The sequence below is a fragment of the Somniosus microcephalus genome, chromosome 15 (assembly GCF_052327205.1).
Source record: "Somniosus microcephalus isolate GS21.2 chromosome 15, FLI_Smic_1.0, whole genome shotgun sequence".
Taxonomy (NCBI): domain Eukaryota; kingdom Metazoa; phylum Chordata; class Chondrichthyes; order Squaliformes; family Somniosidae; genus Somniosus; species Somniosus microcephalus.
In genome coordinates this window covers 118,877,651-118,896,012 of record NC_141001.1, presented here as the reverse complement: position 1 = coordinate 118,896,012, position 18,362 = coordinate 118,877,651, and the positions used below count along the sequence as shown (strand labels likewise).

General features: G+C 48.0%; 1 protein-coding gene across 1 annotated transcript in view; it reads left to right on the top strand.

The window, feature by feature from the left end:
• The window catches only part of ovch2 (ovochymase 2), a 116,694-nt gene that overhangs the window by 78,406 nt on the left and 19,926 nt on the right, over positions 1-18,362 (top strand). Inside the window, 2 exon segments of the mRNA XM_086008346.1 lie at positions 5,123-5,216; positions 7,261-7,392. Coding sequence (XP_085864472.1) covers positions 5,123-5,216; positions 7,261-7,392 — 226 coding nt within the window.

Below are 18,362 nucleotides of genomic sequence, written 5' to 3'. Positions count from 1 at the left end.
CCCTTCTCTTGTAGGACTTTCTACATGCTGGCTCAAAAAACTCTCCTGGATGCACTTTAAGAATTCCGCACCCTCTAAGCCTTTCACACTCTGACTATCCCAGTTAATATTGGGGAAGTTGAAATACCCTAATATTATTATCCTATTGTTTCTACACTTCTGAGATTTGCCTACATATCTGTTCCTCTCTCTCCCCCTGACTGTTTGGGAGCCTATAGTACACTCCCAGCAATGTGCTTGCCCCCTTTTTGTTTTTAAGTTCTACCCATTTGGCCTCATTAGAGGAGCCTGCTAAGATATCATCCCTCCTTACAGCAGTAATTGACTCCTTGATTAATATTGCGACACCCCCTCCTCTTTTACACCCCCCCTGTCTCGCCTGAAGATTCTATACCCTGGAATATTGAGCTGCCAGTCCTGCCCCTCCCTCAACCATGTCTCTGTGATAGCTACAATATCATACTCCCATGTGTTCATCAACACCTTCAATTCATCTGCCTTACTCACAAGACTCCTTGCATTAAAATAAATGCCATCCAGCCTTTCCATACTCGCTTGTGCCGTTTCATATTTGCTCTGCCTTCCAGGCTGACTTGTTTTATCCCCTCTATATTTGGCTGTGCATCACCCCCTACTCCGCATCCCACCCCCCTGCCAAGTTAGTTTAAACCCCCCCCCCCCCCCCCCCCAACAGTACTAGCAAACCTCCCCGCAAGGATGGTGGTCCCGTTCCGGTTCAGGTGCAACCCGTCCGACTTGTACAGGTCCCACCTTCCCCAGAAGCAGACCCAGTGATCCAGGAAACTAAAGCCCTCCCTCCTGCACCAGCTCTTTAGCCATGCATTCACAGAATCACAGAAACCCCACAGTGCAGATAGAGGCCATTTCGGCCCATCGAGCCTGCACCGACACATATCCCACCCGATCCCTGTAATCCCTACACTATACTCACTAGCACATGGCACCGGGGGTAATCCAGAGATTACAACCTTTGAGGTCCTGCTTTTTAATCAGCTACCTAGCTCCCTAAATTCTTGTTGCAGGACCTCATCCCTCTTTCTACCCATGTCGTTGGTACCAATGTGAACCACGACCTCTGACTGTTCACCCTCCCCCTTCAGAATGCCCTGCAGCCGTTCAGTGACATCCTTGACCCTGGCACCAGGGAGGCAACATACCATCCTGGAGTAACGTCTGCGGCCACAGAAATGTCTATCTGTTCCCCTTACAATAGAATCCCCTATCACTATTGCTCTCCCACTCTTTTTCCTCCCCTCCTGTGCAGCTGAGCCACTTGTAGTGCCACAGACTTGGCTCTTGCTGCATTCCCCTAAGAAACCATGTCCCCCAGCAGTATCCAAAACGGAAAATCTGCGGGAGAGGGAGATGGACCCAGGGGACTCCTGCACTACCTTCTTAGTTCTTTTACTCTGGCAGTCACCCATTTCCTGTCTGCCTGTGCACTCTTTACCTGCAGTGTGACCACCTTGTTAAACGTGCTAGCCACGAAGATTTCAGCTTCGCGGATGCTCCACTGTGACTCCAGCCGCAGCTCCTGTTCCGAAATGTGGATTTCAAGTAGCTGCAGCTGGAGACACTTCCTGCACATGTGTTCGCCCTGAACACCTAAAGTGTCCCTGACTTCCCACATAGCACAGGAGGAGCACTCCACGCAGCCGAGCTGCCCTGCCATGTCCTACCCTTAATTTACTCCCTTTACTTCCTTTAAATTAAAGAATATTAAATATACTAGGGACCTTACTTCCCTTTAAACACTACTTACTCTAAACTAGAGACCTTACTTTGACATTAACGACTGGACTGTAGAAATACTCACCAGGTCCTACTTACCAATCAGCTCCTTCCCTGGTTGTGACATCACTGTAGCGGTTTTGCAGTTGAGGTTGTTTGACTGCTCCCGCTCTCGGACTCTTTCCTTGGTGTAAAGTAAGAACCAATTCCTACAGGGTGAAAAGTTAGGTAAAACAAGGGAGCTCCTCCTTCCACTCCTCACTTAACTCCCTGACTCACCCAACTCGCAGCACTCTGTTTAAACCGCACTCAGTGCAAAAGTGCACTTCAAAGCCTGTTTTTATAGGCCTTGAAACAAAGGAGCTTGCTGGGCCCTGCCCTGCTACAGGAGAACCAGTTTAACCTAGTTTCCCCTAATTAACTGCCTTCAGCTGCTCTGAATTGTAGGCCTTGTATATCCCTTTATAACCCTGCTTAAAGCTGGGAAATTTAGATTTTAAACAGTAGACAGTCACAGTAAATGTGGAGAGAGACACACAGGCTGCGAGATTCTCAGCAGCTCAGCTGTGCTCGGTGCTGTGTGAACGGGCTGCTCCACACCCCGGCTGCTTGCGGGGAATGCCAGTGCGGAGGGCCCAGCGCAGAAGGCCCAGGGTGGAAGACCCAGAGGAGAGTGTCCTAGGTGGGAGGCCCAGCACGGAGGACCTTAGGTGGGGGGCCCAGCATGGAGGACCCCAGGCGGGGGGCCCAGGGCGGAGAGGCTGGTCAGCAGAAGCGGAGTCGGGAGATGCTGTGGGTGAGCATGCTGCACGGCTTCTAAGGTTGCAGAACGGTCTCTGGCCTGAATGAGTTCCAGCGGCCCTGTCTGTGCTCCATCTGGTGGCAGCTGTGAGGCTTTGTTTCGGTGATGGGATCGGGTTTGTGCGCCGCCATTTTGGTGGAGGAAAGACAGACTGCTTCCATCTGTAGCATGGCGCATGAGCGGCCACAAGATGGGAAAAGAGAATGGAATAAAGGTGGAAATATAAAGGAAAATAAAAGGAAGATAAAAGACAAAACAGTAATATCGGCAAGGAATACTGAGCATTTTGATGGTTGGGTCCTGTGAGCGATAACAGCAAGTAGAAGAAAATTTGAGTATTCAGTCTTTTTACGGGATTTGAGAAAGTGATTGGCTTCTTTTCCGTGGAAAAGCTGAGGACCGTGGACAAGGATTGTGACATTACATGGTTAGATGGTATCAAGTGAAAACGAGGATTTATTAGATTGCCAATAGGACTGGCGTAGAACTGGTATTCACTTGTTTTGTTGAAGAAGTTTCTGGTTTTCTGGTTGAAAGCAGTCTACTTGAAGCTTTAATTGATTTCTGATAAGGCTATGGGACTTTGTACATTGTGATGTTAATTAGTGTCTATGTGGAATTTACTTTGAGATTATTGCCTAGTAAATGATATGTTTTACAAAAGGGAGAAAAATAAGTTAATAGGGAAAAGTTAAAAGGAAGGGGAAAAAATAGATAAAATAAATTATATTGTTAAGAAATCTGAGTACTTCGACGGCTGGGTTCTGGATCGAACGAACGCTTGAGTGAATGCACGCCGCAGACACAAATGATACGCACGCATGCATGCACGCACAATGGAACTTACATTCGACCGAACGAATGACCGAACGCACGCATGCTCGCACGTAGACACAAATGACACGCACACATGCACAATGGAACTTACGCTAGAGCAAACGATTGAATGGGTAAACGATGCCAGGAGGACTGGCGTGATACGGGTTTTTTTTTCTTGGTTTATTGAAATAGTGGTAGTTTGTACTGTAAATATTATTGATTTATTTGTAAAAATTTATCATTGCATTTATATTGTTAACCATAAAGCTGTTTTTTTAAGGCTTTATTCTTTTCTTATTGTGGTCAATGGATGTAATGGATTTACTTTGTAATTGATGAGTTGTATAAGTGTATAAGTACTGTTGTACTTGAATAAAGAATTAAAAAAAACAGTAAATATGAAACAAATTTACAGGAGATCGACAAGCAACTGGTATAACGTGTGTGTGTGTATATGCTTGTGCTACAGAAACTTGAGCTCATCCAGAATGCTCGCTGACCTACATTGGCTCACGGTGAAGCAAAGCCTTGATTTTAAAATTCTCGTCCTTGTTTTCAAATCCCTCCATGGTCTTGCCGCTCGCTATACCTGTAATCTCCTTCAGCCCTACAACCCTCCGAGATCTCTGCGCTCCTCCGATTCTGGCCTCTTGAGCATCCCCGATTTTCATCGTCCCACCATTGGCGGTCATGCCTTCAGCTGCCTGGGCCCTAAGCTCTGGAATTCCCTCCCTAAACCTCTCCGCCTCTCTCTCCTCCTTTAAGACATTCCTTCAAATCTACCTCTTTGACCGAGCTTTTGGTCATCTGCCCATATATCTCCTTATGTGGCTCGATGTCAAATTTTGTTTGATAATCGCTCCTGTGAAGCACCTTGGGATGTTTTAATACGTTAAAGGTGTTATATGAATGTTGTTGTTGTTGTGTGTGCAATAAGGTGACTTAATCAAAGTTTTTTCATTTGGTCTGGTTCAATTTTGCTAGTTCGGTTATGAAATGCGCTGACAAAATTCATCTAGGCTAATGGTCCACTGTGGTGGAAAGTTCAAAAGTGCTCAAAGGTCAGGAGTTGAAAATCAAGAATATGATGGGAAGTCTTGACAAGAACTTTTACATCCAAACGGTTATCGGGTGCTATCAGAGAATGAAGTGGAAACGGACTGTGTACCTGTTTCAAAAGGCTAAGAGGAGATTTGATCGAGGTGTTTAAAATCAGGAAGGGTTTAGATCGAGTAAACAAAGAGAAACTGTTTCCAATGGCTGAAGGGTCGATAACCAGAGGGCCCAGATTTAAGGTGATTGGCAAAAAAACCAGAGGCGACAGGAGGAAAAACTTTTTTACGCAATGGGTGGTTAGGATTTGGGATGCGCTGCCTGATTGAGTGATGGATACAGATTCTCTAGGAGCCTTCAAAAGGGAATTGGATAAATACTTGAATGAGAAAGAATTGCAGGGATATGGGGAAAGAGCGGGGGAGTGGGACTGACTGGATTGCTCTTCGAAAGAGCCGGCGCAGACTCGATGGGCCGAATGGCCTTCTTCTGTGTTGGACATTCTATGATTCTATGAAAAGGGAGAATTAGATGTGTTTTTGGATTGAGGGATGAGGAGGAAAGTAGGTAGGGTTGATTCATGAAGGAAAGATAGACTCACTGGCCCTTGTGGCTACTTCCTGTTCCTAACCATCCCTGTGTCTGTAACTATGCAACTATACAGTATGGCTGACTAATCGGAGTCTTTCTATGCAGCTGGAATTTGAGGATTTTGAAGTGGAATTTTCCGACGATTGTTCTCACGACCTGGTAACTGTACATGACAGCTGGACCGGAAGTAATCAATCAGGTAACGGAAACCCAAGCGAAAGTACGGCCTTAAAGTTCCTCAATGCCGGAACCCGGGAGTGGTGTTAGAATATTCCACCTCGGTGTTGGGTGCTGAGAAAACCCAGCTGCCGGTGCAAGTTCTCTCTGCGTGCGAGAGGGGGATTGCGCGAGTTGTAGGTTTTAACCCCAGAGCGCAGCGCGACAGCCAGAGCATCTGGCAAGGCGCGCGAGCGCACAGCGGTCCGAGAGGCCCCGCGCAGTCTGCTCACCGACTTTTATGTTGCGCAGAAATTTGAATGGGCCACGCGTCGGGGGAGGCAGGTGGCGTGGGAGGCAGTGCAGCTTACGGGGGTGGGGCGGGGGGGACATTGCCTACAAACCCCATCAACGCTGTAAAAAGGAACCAGTGAGGCACCAAGGAGGGCTGCAATCGGTCTTTGCCGAAAGCGGTTTCCACTCCGCTCGGTTTCCATTAAAGTCAACAGATTAGGAAATCGGGCGCAGTGTGCAATGCGCTGCCAATTCGCCGGCGCCTGGTTTTTGCACCTGCGACACCAGCCGATTGCACCCCCACGGGCAAATTCTGTGCTGTGGGTGTGCGAGAGAGATGCACCACGGGAGTTGCGGGTTCTCACCCTGCTCCTGCGGAACTGCAGTCACCAGCGTTCACCCAGGCAGAAACTTTATAAATAGCAACTGGGCAGGGAGGCAAAAGCATCAAAGATGGAGGGCCAGATCTTGCTGAAAAACACAATGAGGCTCGCCATTATTAAAGCGCAAATCGTCCGGCAACTTGTGGCGAGGGAGAAATTCCCCGTGAGTTGTGAATCGCCACAAGTTGCTGGACGATTTAACATAAGAACATAAGAATTAGGAGCAGGAGTCGACCATTGGGCCCCTCGAGCCTGCTCCGCCATTCAATAAGATCATGGCTGATCTTCTACCTCATCTCCACTTTCCTGCACTATCCCCATATCCCTTGATTCCCTTAATATTCAAAAATCTATCGATCTCTGTCTTGAATAGACTCAACGACTGAGCCTCCACAGACCTCTGGGGCAGAGAATTCCAAAGATTCACCACCCTCTGAGTGAAGAAATTTCTCATCTCAGTCTTAAATGGCCGACCCCTTATTCTGAGACTGTGACTCCTGGTTCTGGACACCCCAGCCAGGGGAAACATCCTCCCTGCATCTACCCTGTCAATCCCTCCAGGAATTTTGTATGTTTAAGAACATAAGAAGTAAGAGCAGGAGTAGGCCATTCAATAAGATCATGGCTGATCTTTGACCTCAACTCCACTTTCCCGCCCGATCCTCATATCCCTTGATTCCCCGAGAGTCCAAAAATCTATCGATCTCAGCCTTGAATATACTCAAAGACTCAGCATCCACAGCCCTCTGGAGCAGAGAATTCCAAAGATTCACAACTCTCTGAGTGAAGAAATTCCTCCTCATCTCAGTCTTAAATGGCCAACCCCTTATCCTGAGACTATTCCACCTAGTTCTAGACACTCCAGCCAGGGGAAACAACCTCTCAGCATCTACCCTGTCAATCCCCTTCAGAATCTTGTATGTTTCAATGAGATCACCTCTCATTCTTCTAAACTCCAGAGAGTATAGGCCCAATCTATTCAAAATCTCATTCAAGGAATCATTCCAGTGAACCTTCGTTGTACTGACTCTAAGGCAAGTATATTCTTCCTCAGATAAGGAGACCAAAACTGTGCGCAGTACTCCAGGTGTGGTCTCACCAAAGCCCTGTACAATTGTAGCAAGAATTTCTTACTCTCTCCAACCCTCTTGCAACAAAGGCCAGCATGCCATTTGCCATCCTAATTGCTTGCTGTACCTGCAAGCTAACTCTTTGTGTTTCCTGTACGAGGAAACCTAAATCTCTTGGCTGGTTGATGCCCAGACGTGGAATGGGGGCAATTTGATAGATGAAAGCCCACTTCCTGACTCTGTGAAGCTCCCGTGTCGAGATTGGAAATAAGGAGATGGGATTGAAGGCAGGCACTTTGCTGCTCAGCGCTAAGAAACGTTGTTCTTGGACTCCTTTCAGTGAAGCTGTGCGGATTGAGCCCACCCCCTCCTGTCCTTAGCAACGGCACTGCCATGATGGTCCAGTTCAGCTCAGATGGCACCCAGGCCTTGAAGGGATTTCGAGCTGCTTTCTCCTTCATCAACATGTCAGGTCAGTTTATTCACTTTGGAGCTAAGCGTGTTGTTAATTTTTGCAGCTAATATTAGAAACATAGAAAAATAGGAGCAGGAGTAGGCCATTCGGTCCTTCGAGCCTGCTGCGCCATTCAATATGATCATGGCTGATCCTCTATCTCAATACCATATTCTCGCTCTCTCCCCATACCCCTTGAAGCCTTCTGTGTCTAGGAATCTATCTATCTCCTTCTTAAATATAATGGTCCGTATTTTCCGATCGCAGGCCTCCCGCGGGCGGAGTACTGCGATCTGGAAAAATCTGCGCCCTTACCTGAGGGCTCCCAGGAGGCGCACAGTTCCAATGCTGGGCCTCTCCACACTGCCAGTGCGCAGGGCCCACGTATCCCAGGGGCGCAGGTAGTTCACAGCGTCCCTGGGATCACGTAGGCCATGGGGAGCCAATCACAGAAGGGAATCTCCCTTCATACATTTGACAGAAAAAACATAGTAAAACTTTAAATAAATTTTTAAAAAATCACATTTTTAAAATGACTTGAAATTACAATAAACAGAAATTTCATTTTCTAAAAAAAAATAATTAAAGTATTTTACGGGGCTAAAAATAAAGTATTTTTAAAAGATAAATCAGTGAAAATTATTTAAAAAAAAAAAACTTTTTCTACTCTTATCCTGGTAAAAGCAGGCCTGACCCCTGCTTTTACCAGGCGTAAGAATTGTAAGGGTTTTCTGCGGGCGGAGGGTCTCCAAAAAACAGAACTATCGGCCCGCAGAGGCCCTTCTCCCGGGCAGCTGGAGGATTTGTCGAGAGCTTTCTTGACAGATCGGAAATGCCGGTTTCCAGCGCATGCGCTGTGCATGCCTGAAACCGGCATTTCTGATGTCCCTACGGGTGAGTACACAGCACGTACACACCCGTAGGGATCGGAATACCCGGCCCATTCAGTGACTTGGCCTCCACAGCCTTTTGTGGTAGAGAATTCCACAGGTTCACCACCCTCTCAGTGAAGAAATTCCTCCTCATCTCAGTCCTGAATGTCTTACCTCGTATCCTGAGACTGTGACCCCTTGTTCTAGACTTCCCATTAATTTGGAATAAGGGTTAAAAAGAAAGAACTTGCATTTATATAGCATCTTTCACGACCTCAGGGTGTCCAAAACCACCTTGAAGTACTTTTTGAAGTGTAGTCACTGTTGTAATGTAGGAAACGCAGCAGCCAATTTGCGCACAGCAAGCTCCCACAAACAGCAATGTGATAATGACCAGATAGTCTGTTTATTTTAGTGATGTTGATTGAGGGATAAATATTGGCCAGGACAGCGGGGATAACTCCCCCCTGCTCCTCTACGAAATAGTGGCCCTGGGATCTTTTACATCCACCTGGGAGAGCAGGTGGGCCCTCGGTTTATCGTCTCATCCGAAAGACGGCACCTCCGACAATGCAGCACTCCCTCAGCACTGCACTGGGAGTGTCAGCTCTAAATTTTTGTGCTCAAGTCTCTGGAGTGGGATTATGAACCCATGACCTTCCTGATTCAGGGGCAAGAGTGCTACCCACTGAGCCACGGCTGATATAAGCTAAGGAGCTAAATTAAGGGAGAGACACGGGGGGACTGTGACCCCTGGTTCTGGACTCCCCCACCAACGGGAACATCCTTCCTGCATCTAGTCTGTCTAGTCCTGTTAGAATTTTATAAGTTTCAATGAGGTCCCCTCTCATTCTTCTAAACTCTAGTGAATATAAGCCTAATCGACCCAATCTCTCTTCATACGTCATTCCTGCCATCCCAGGTATCAGTCTGGTGAATCTCTGCTGCACTCCCTCCACGGCAAGAACATCCTTCCTCAGATAAGGCGATCAAAACTGCACACAGTACTCAAGGTGTGGTCTCACCAAGGCCCTGTACAACTGCAGCAAGACATACTTGTTCCTGTACTCAAACCCTCTCGCTATGAAGGCCAGCATACCATTTACCTTCTTAACCGCCTGCTGCACCTGCATGCTTACCTTCAGCGACTGGTGCACAAGGACACCCAGGTCTCGTTGCACTTCCCCTTCTCCCAATCTATAGCCGTTCAGATAATAATCTGCCTTCCTGATTTTGCCACCCAAGTGGATAACCTCGCAGTTATCCACATTATTACAACGCCGTCCGATTTCCTTTTCCATTGATGTCAAATCGGGTCGGGTATTAAACAGGTGGCTGATCAGATTGTGTCAGTTTCTCACTGGGAGAGCCGCGTTAAAATTACCCCCCCAAGAGCTTGCGATTGTATAGCGCCTTTTACATCCTCAGGGCAGCCTAAAATACCTCACAGCCAACCAATTACTTTCAAAGTGCAGTCACTGCTGTTATATCGACAAGTACCCATCTTACCCATCTCAGAGTGCTGATTGGCTATTCGAATGCTGCCAGGGTGAAAAGGCAAGGCTAGTCTGTTAAGTCTGTGTGTTATATTGAGAATTATTACACAGACCACAAGAGTAAACTTTAACAGGTCTTTACTGGTTGAAGGTCAGGGCGGAACTGCCCAATAAATCATTACACAGCACTTATATACCGGTGTGGTCACCACCGGTATTACAGTATACAGCAGCCAAGATAAAGTAGTGCAACCCTTAAAATAGTTCTCTTAAAGGTGGAACGGTTACATACACTACAATCCTCCCTTTTTAGGTTAACAGTATATATTCCCATTAAACATAACATCATAACACATACACACAACTTAATGTAAAAACAGTTCACAGATTCAGTCTCTCTGGAGGCGTCCTGACTCGGTCCGGATAACGCCTCGGTGGTGTAGTAGTTTTCGGTGGTGTAGTAGGTTCTTTTGGCAAGGTCGATTCGGCTTGAATGTCAGTGTTGGGTTCATCTGGTTCCAGTATCACCGGATCGGAGGTAGATACTATGGGTATCTCTGCTTCATCATTAGGCGTATAGAGTTGTGGTGTAGGTTGTCCCTTTTCTGATGACGCTATGATCTGGTCAGCATGGTGCCTTATTATGCTTTCACCAATGTCCACGGTATACATCAGCGGTCCTAGTCGTGTGCAAATAGTTCCAGGCTGCCATTTCTCGGTACGATGGTCCTGGGCCAAAACTTGTTGACCTATCTGGAAGGTTCTAGTTGGCCTTTCATTCATGCCTTGAAATTGCCGGTTCTCTACGTCCCTTCTGATGTTTGGCTTGACCAAATCCAGCCGGCATCTTAGTCTTCTATTGAAAAACATCATGGCGGGAGTTTGGTTTGTGACCGCATGTGTTGCATTCCTGTACGCCAACAAGAAGTTATCTACCTTATGTTGTAGATTTATGTCTTCATTACCCATGGCCTTTATGGCCTTCTTGAAGGTCTGGACAAACCTTTCAGCTAATCCATTGGTGGCGGGATGGTATGGGGCGGACGTGTAGTGCTTGACCCCATTGCTTTTTAAGAACTTCCTGAATTCTTCGGACACAAATTGCGGTCCATTATCAGAACAGATCTGTTCCGGCAGCCCATTCCTGGCAAATATGGTCCTTAATACTGTGATGGTTTTTTCCGTGGTGGTGGAGGACATCTTTATTACCTCCGGCCACTTGGAGTGTGCATCCACCGCGATTAAGAACATTGAGTCCATAAATGGACCAGCAAAGTCGATATGTACCCTTTGCCATGGAGATGAGGGCCACTCCCATGGATGCAGAGGAGCTTGTGGTGGGGCGTTTTGGACCTTCTGGCATCCTAAACAGCTCTTGGTCATTTCTTCGATGTCTCCATCGATACCTGGCCACCACACGAACGCTCTGGCTAGGTTCTTCATTTTCACTCCACCCAGATGCCCCTCGTGAAGCTCCTTTAGCACTTTTTGCTGGAGTTTGGGTGGAATCACCACTCTGGATCCACACATCAAAGTTCCTCGGCACACTGACAGCTGTTCTCTTCTTTGCGAAAATGCTGGCAACAGTGGTTCGCCATGTGCTGGCCATCCCTTCACCGTTAAATCGTAGACTCGTGAGAGAGTCGGGTCATTTCTTGTTTCCTTTTCGATCGTAGAATTTGTTACTGGTAGACATTCCACTATGGTTGAGTGGAACATCTCCACTGGGTCCACTGTAGGCGCCTCTTCTACCGTTGGCAACGGTAGGCGTGATAAACCGTCAGCATTCCCATGCTGTTTTGATCCTTTGTATTCTATGTCATATTGGTGTGCCCCTAGGAAAAGGGACCACCTCTGTAGCCTTTGCGCTGTCATAATGGAAACGCCCTTTTTAGGGTTGAATATGGATACCAACGGCTGGTGGCCTGTCAGCAGTGTAAACTTCTGGCCCTGCAGGTAATGATTAAACTTCTTTACTCCCCACACCAGGCTGAGAGCCTCCCTATCTATCTGAGCATAGTTGCGCTCAGCGGAGGTCAATGATCTGGATGCAAATGCGACTGGCCTTTCCGAGCCATTTGGCAACTTGTGTGAGAGTACTGCTCCAATACCATAAGGAGAAGCATCACAAGCTAAACGAATAGGTAGCGTTGGGTTGAAGTGAGCCAACACTTCCTCTGAGGTGATCAATGTCTTGCTTTTGCGAAAGGCCTTCTTACAGTCCTCGCTCCACTTCCATGGTACTTCTTTCTGCAAAAGAGCATTCAGCGGGTGCAGCACCGTGGATAGATTTGGCAGAAACTTATGGTAATAGTTAATCAACCCTAGGAACAATCTCAACTGGGATACATTTTCCGGAGCGGGAGCCTTCACAACAGCTTCGATCTTGTCAGGTGACTTGTGCAGCCCCTCCTGGTCAATGACATGACCACAGTACGAGATCCGTTTCTGAAAGAACTCACATTTCTGGCGATTAACTCGAAGGCCATATTCCTTCAACCTGGTGAGCACCAGTTTCAAATTTGCAAGGTGTTCCTCATCGTCATCTCCTGTAATCAGGATATCGTCCAAGTAACATTGAGTGCTTGGAATTCCCTGTAATACCTGCTCCATGGCCCTCTGCCAAATTGCCGGAGCCGAAGCCACTCCAAAAACCAGTCTATTATATCGATACAAGCCTCTGTGCGTGCTGATTGTGAGATACTGGCGCGACTCTTCCTCAACTTCCATCTGTAAGTACGCTTGCGCCAGGTCTATCTTGGTGAAGCGTTTCCCGCCAGACAATGAAGCAAAGATATCCTCAATCCGCGGAAGCGGATATTGCACCGTGTGAAGCATCGGATTAACTGTGATCTTGAAGTCTCCACAGATGCGGACCTTCCCCGGTTCCCCTGGCTTGTTACTCGATGAACGCTTCATGACGGGAACAATGGGCGTGGCCCACTCACTCCAGTCCACCTTAGACAGTACTCCTGAACGTTCCAGCCCTTCCAGCTCAGCTTCCACAGCAGGTCGTATCGCATACGGTACCGGTCTGGCTTTGAAAAATTTTGGGTTTGCATGTTCTGCAATCTTGATTTTTGCCTTAATTCCTCTCAGTGTTCCCAGTCCCTGTTGGAACACCTCTTTAGCCTCATCCAATATTCTGGACAATCGTTCAGGTTTGACATCTTTTTTTCCGGAATCTACCGTTATTGCGTTTAGGGGGTGCCAGTCCATATTTATTTTCCTGATCCACTCCCGTCCCAGAAGTGGTGGACCTCCCTCAGGTAGTACATATAAGTCCATTCCTTGGTGTTCTTTGCCCTTGTGTATCACCTTGACTTTTATCTTTCCGATGGGGTATACTTTTTGCCCCGTGTATGTCTGCAGTACTATCTCCGTATCCCGTAGGGGAATATGTTTGAATAACTTTTTGTAATCTTGCTTATTCATGACCGTCAACGCCGATCCGGTGTCCAATTCCATCTTCACTTGGACTCCTGCTATCTGCAGTGTGACCCAGATAGTTTGTCGGTCAGCTTCCTTACTCACGTTGTGAATTCTCAGACTACCCAGTTCCTTGCTGTTGGAATCTGAATCCGAATTCTGTTCATCCGAACTCTTCTCAGCCACCTTATGTACCTTTCTGCACTTTTCCTGTGGTGACTTTTTGTTGCTGGTCTTCTTTCCTGACCGGCATACTTTAGCTATGTGACCAAGCTTGCCACATTTTCTACATTCCTGGTTTTTAAACCAGCATTGGTTCTGATCGTGTGTTGTCTTCCCACAACGATAACATTTCGTTGTACCCAAAGCCATTTGATCTACGCTGAGTACCGCTGCCTTCAGCTGCATTTCCGCGGTGCCTCTCGCTGCGGCTTCATGCGATGCTGCAATAGTGACAGCCTTATCAAGTGTAAGATCATTCTCTTCAAGCAACCGCTTTTGTGTTCCTTCTTTCGACAATCCACACACGAATTTGTCTCTCAGTGCCTCTGTCAGGCTTTCCCCAAACTGACAGTATTTCGCTAGCTTGCGCAGTTCAATTAAATACTCCGCGTTGCTTTCCTCTTTCAGTTGCGTTCTCGCATAAAATTTAAATCGTTCCGCTAACATCAGCGGTGTGGGGTTCAAATGATTCTTCAGGACAGCAACAATATTAGCGAAAGTCTGATCCGCCGGTTTAGCTGGTGATAGAAGATGCTTCAATAGCCTGTATGTCTTCGCACCCATTGAGTTTAGTAAGATTAGTGCTTTATCTTCATCTGATATTTTATTTGCCTTACAATATATCTCTATGCGTTCTACATACGTGGCCCAATCTTCATCATCGGGATCGAAATCGTTGATGTTACCACGCTTAGGCATCCTCGCGATCTTCTTGAAAAACAAAATAATTATTTTTTTTATCTTTTACAAAATGGCGGTTTCCCGCGCTTGTCTTCTTCCCCCGCCTCTGAAAATGGCGGCTTCCCGCGTTTGCCTTTCTCCCCCGCTGGCTGTAATGGCGATTGCCGATTTGCTGCGTTCGCCCTCCCCCAGCGGTTTTCAAATCGTGCCTCCCAGCCCCTCTTGCAGTCCGGTCCTTTCCCCCCCGGCTGCGGCTGAGTTCTCCGCGGTTTTTAAAAATTTTCTCCCGCGCCTTACGCTGACCCGGTCGCTGCGCCTCGCGGCCTCGGTAGCTGCCCGGCCTTTTTCACCGGTCGCGGTCGAGCTCTCTCTCGACGCTGTTGCGTCTCCCAGCCCGCTTGCAGCCCGGTCTTTCGCACCGGCTGCGTTTGCATTCACCGCGGCTTCCGTGCCTTACGCTGCCCCAGTCTCAACGCCTCTGGCCCCGACTTCTGTCCGGCTCCTTTCCCCGGCCGTGGTCGAGTTCTCCGCCCTTATATCCTCCGTTTTTTTTTTAATTTTCTCCCCTACTCACAGTCAACGTGGCCGACTTGCTGCTCGTCGCTGATCGGCTTACCCACCACCGTGATAGAAGGGATGATCACTGCCTGTTGCTGATGGAAGGCTTCGTGTCAGAATTCTTCCTTTGCTCTGCAGACCCGAGTCTTTTCTCAGCAGAATGATGAGGGCGGATGCCTCCTCTCGATGCCCGTTAAACTGCCTTGGATGTATCTCTGCCGCAGGGTAAGATCGTACTCGTCGCCACTGTTAAGTCTGTGTGTTTTAATGAGAATTATTACACAGACCACAAGAGTAAACTTTAACAGGTCTTTACTGGTTAAAGGTCAGGGCGGAACTGCCCAATAAATCATTACACAGCACTTATATACCGGTGTGGTCACCACCGGTATTACAGTATACAGCAGCCAAGATAAAGTAGTGCAACCCTTAAAATAGTTCTCTTAAAGGTGGAACGGTTACATACACTACATAGTCTGTGCCCAGCCAGCTGAACGACCCAAACCTTCAACGGCTAGGCATTCAACATTTAGATTATGGTGGGTGACGTAAGAAAACTACTAGGCACTTGGTCTAAGCATTAAACAAAGCTTTAATCAACTGTTTTACAACATGGAGGTCTAGTTGTGTCCTTCACTAGTTCCTGTTAAGAATGTCCCTGCGCAAGCTGGGCCCATGCCCGAGTATTTATACTCTCCCTGGACAGCGCCACCCGCAGGCCGCTCAGCATCACTTCACAAGTCTTTCTTTCATGAATGACTGATTCATGTCAGTGGGTTTACTGGGTATTTGTGAAAAGTGCTGTCATTTCCATTATTGTTCCATGAAATTATTTATTCCAATAAAGAATCCAGGAGAAACATCTTTACTCAGAGAGTGGTTAGAATGTGGAACTCGCTACAACAACAATAATGTAGTAAAACGCCCCAAGGCGCATCACAGGAGCGTTATCAAACAAAATTTGACACTGAGCTACATAAGGAGATAGTGGGAGTGGGACAGGTGACCAAAAGCTTGGTCAAAGAGGTTGATTTTAAGGAGCATCTTAAAGGAGGAGAGAGAGGCGGAGAGGTTTAGGGAGGGAATTCCAGAGCTCAGGGCCCAGGCAGCTGAAGGCACGGCCGCTAATGGTGGAGCGATTAAAATCGGGGGATGTGCAAGAGGCCAGAATTGGAGGAGCGCGGAGGCTGCCACATAGAATGATGAGGCGAACAGCAGAGATGCATTTAAGGGGAAGCTAGATAAGTACGTGAGGGAGAAAGGAACAGAAGGATATGTTGATGGGGTGAGATGAAGTAAATAGAGTGGGAGGAGGCTCGTGTGGAGCATAAACACTAATTGAGCCCAACTGGCCTGTTTCTGCGCTGTAGATTCTACATAATTAGTCATAACTTTAAACAAATTTACAAGTAGCACGGCCGATCTCTCTCTGGTTTGATGTATTAGTAGCCTCTCCTGTAATTTTTTATAGACCCCTTTCTAGGAAGTGAGACAACAGCAGTGGCATCACCGACGGTGAAATCCGATTATTCGGTTCCCTTTGGTGAGTAAACATTCAGTCAGTGTTCCAGGCTGATATATTTTCCCCACTCAACAGGCCAGATTTTATCTCCCCCCGCCCGTGTCTAGGCAACTCACCGGGTCTGTGCCAACCCCACACCACGCGCCATTTTGGCCAGCCACTGAGGTCCTTGCCCCAGGCAGGCAAGGGCCTCATAGAGATTCGAAAGTCGAGGGGTCTGATGACGTTAATCAGACCCTGACACTATTTTGACTTTCTGTGGTGAGGTTAGAGCCTGGTGCCAGCATCACCGGGGCAAAACCAGTGCCAAGGAGCAGCAGGCACAGGGAAGGGCAGAGGAGGTCAGTGCCAAGTTTGGTTTTTTTTTGGTTTCCTTGTGGGCCATGGAGGAGCAGGAGATACCTACACGTGGAACATCACATCTGACCTATTGTACCAATAGAAAGTGAAGGAGGTATTAAAAGAGGCGCTTGTGACAAACGTAATCACCTCGCACCCTTAATAGGCAGCATTGCGATTACAGGGCACCCCAGCATCTGTCTGAATTCAGCATTAATCAACATCTAAAAGGGTTAAATTATGTGGACAGGTTGCATAGACGGGGCTTGTATTCCCTCGAGTATAGAAGATTAAGGGGTGATCAAATTGAGGTGTTTAAGATGATTAAAGGAGTTGACAGGGTAGAGAGAGAGAGAGAAGCAAAGTACTTTAAACAGCAGGAGCGGAGAGCCAGAGTGGCAGAGTACTTTAAACAGAGCGGGAGCGGAGAGCCAGAGCGACAGAGTACTTTAAACAGCAGGAGCGGAGAGCCAGAGTGACAGAGTACTTTAAACAGCAGGAGCGGAGAGCCAGAGTGACAGAGTACTTTAAACAGCAGGAGCGGAGAGCCAGAGTGACAGAGTACTTTAAACAGAGCGGGAGCAGAGAGCCAGAGCGACAGAGTACTTTAAACAGAGCAGGAGCAGAGAGCCAGAGCGACAGAGTACTTTAAACAGAGCAGGAGCGGAGAGCCAGAGTGACAGAGTACTTTAAACAGAGCGGGAGCAGAGAGCCAGAGCGACAGAGTACTTTAAACAGCAGGAGCGGAGAGCCAGAGTGGCAGAGTACTTTAAACAGAGCGGGAGCGGAGAGCCAGAGCGACAGAGTACTTTAAACAGCAGGAGCGGAGAGCCAGAGTGGCAGAGTACTTTAAACAGAGCGGGAGCGGAGAGCCAGAGCGACAGAGTACTTTAAACAGAGCGGGAGCGGAGAGCCAGAGCGACAGAGTACTTTAAACAGAGCGGGAGCAGAGAGCCAGAGCGACAGAGTACTTTAAACAGAGCAGGAGCAGAGAGCCAGAGCGACAGAGTACTTTAAACAGAGCGGGAGCGGAGAGCCAGAGCGACAGAGTACTTTAAACAGAGCGGGAGCAGAGAGCCAGAGCGACAGAGTACTTTAAACAGCAGGCGCGGAGAGCCAGAGCGACAGAGTACTTTAAACAGAGCGGGAGCGGAGAGCCAGAGCGACAGAGTACTTTAAACAGAGCGGGAGCGGAGAGCCAGAGCGACAGAGTACTTTAAACAGCAGGCGCGGAGAGCCAGAGTGGCAGAGTACTTTAAACAGAGCGGGAGCGGAGAGCCAGAGCGACAGAGTACTTTAAACAGAGCGGGAGCGGAGAGCCAGAGCGACAGAGTACTTTAAACAGAGGAGAAGAGAGCCAGAGCAGCAGAGTACTTTAAACAGCAGGAGCGGAGAGCCAGAGCGGCAGAGTACTTTAAACAGAGGAGAAGAGAGCCAGAGCAGCAGAGTACTTTAAACAGCAGGAGCGGAGAGCCAGAGCGGCAGAGTACTTTAAGTCTGGTAAATAGAGGCATGGCAGGGCAGCTCAGTCCCGTGATTTGCACATACCGTGCCATGTGGGAAGTCCTGGATGCCGCTTGCGGCCTGGGCGACTACGTGTGCAGGAAGTGTCGCCAACTGCAGCAACTCGAGCTCCGGGTTTCGGAGCTTGAGCAGTAGCTGGAGTCACGACAGTGCATCCGCGAGGCTGAGGAATACTTGGAAAGCACGTTTCTAGAGGTGGTCGCCCCGCAGCCTCAGAATGTGCAGGCAGAGAGGGAATGGGTGACCGCCAGACAGAAAAGGAGGACCAGGCAGGTAGGGCAGGAATCCCCAGAGTGCATCTCCCTCTCTAACCGGTTCACAGTTCTGGAAACTGGTGGGGGTGAT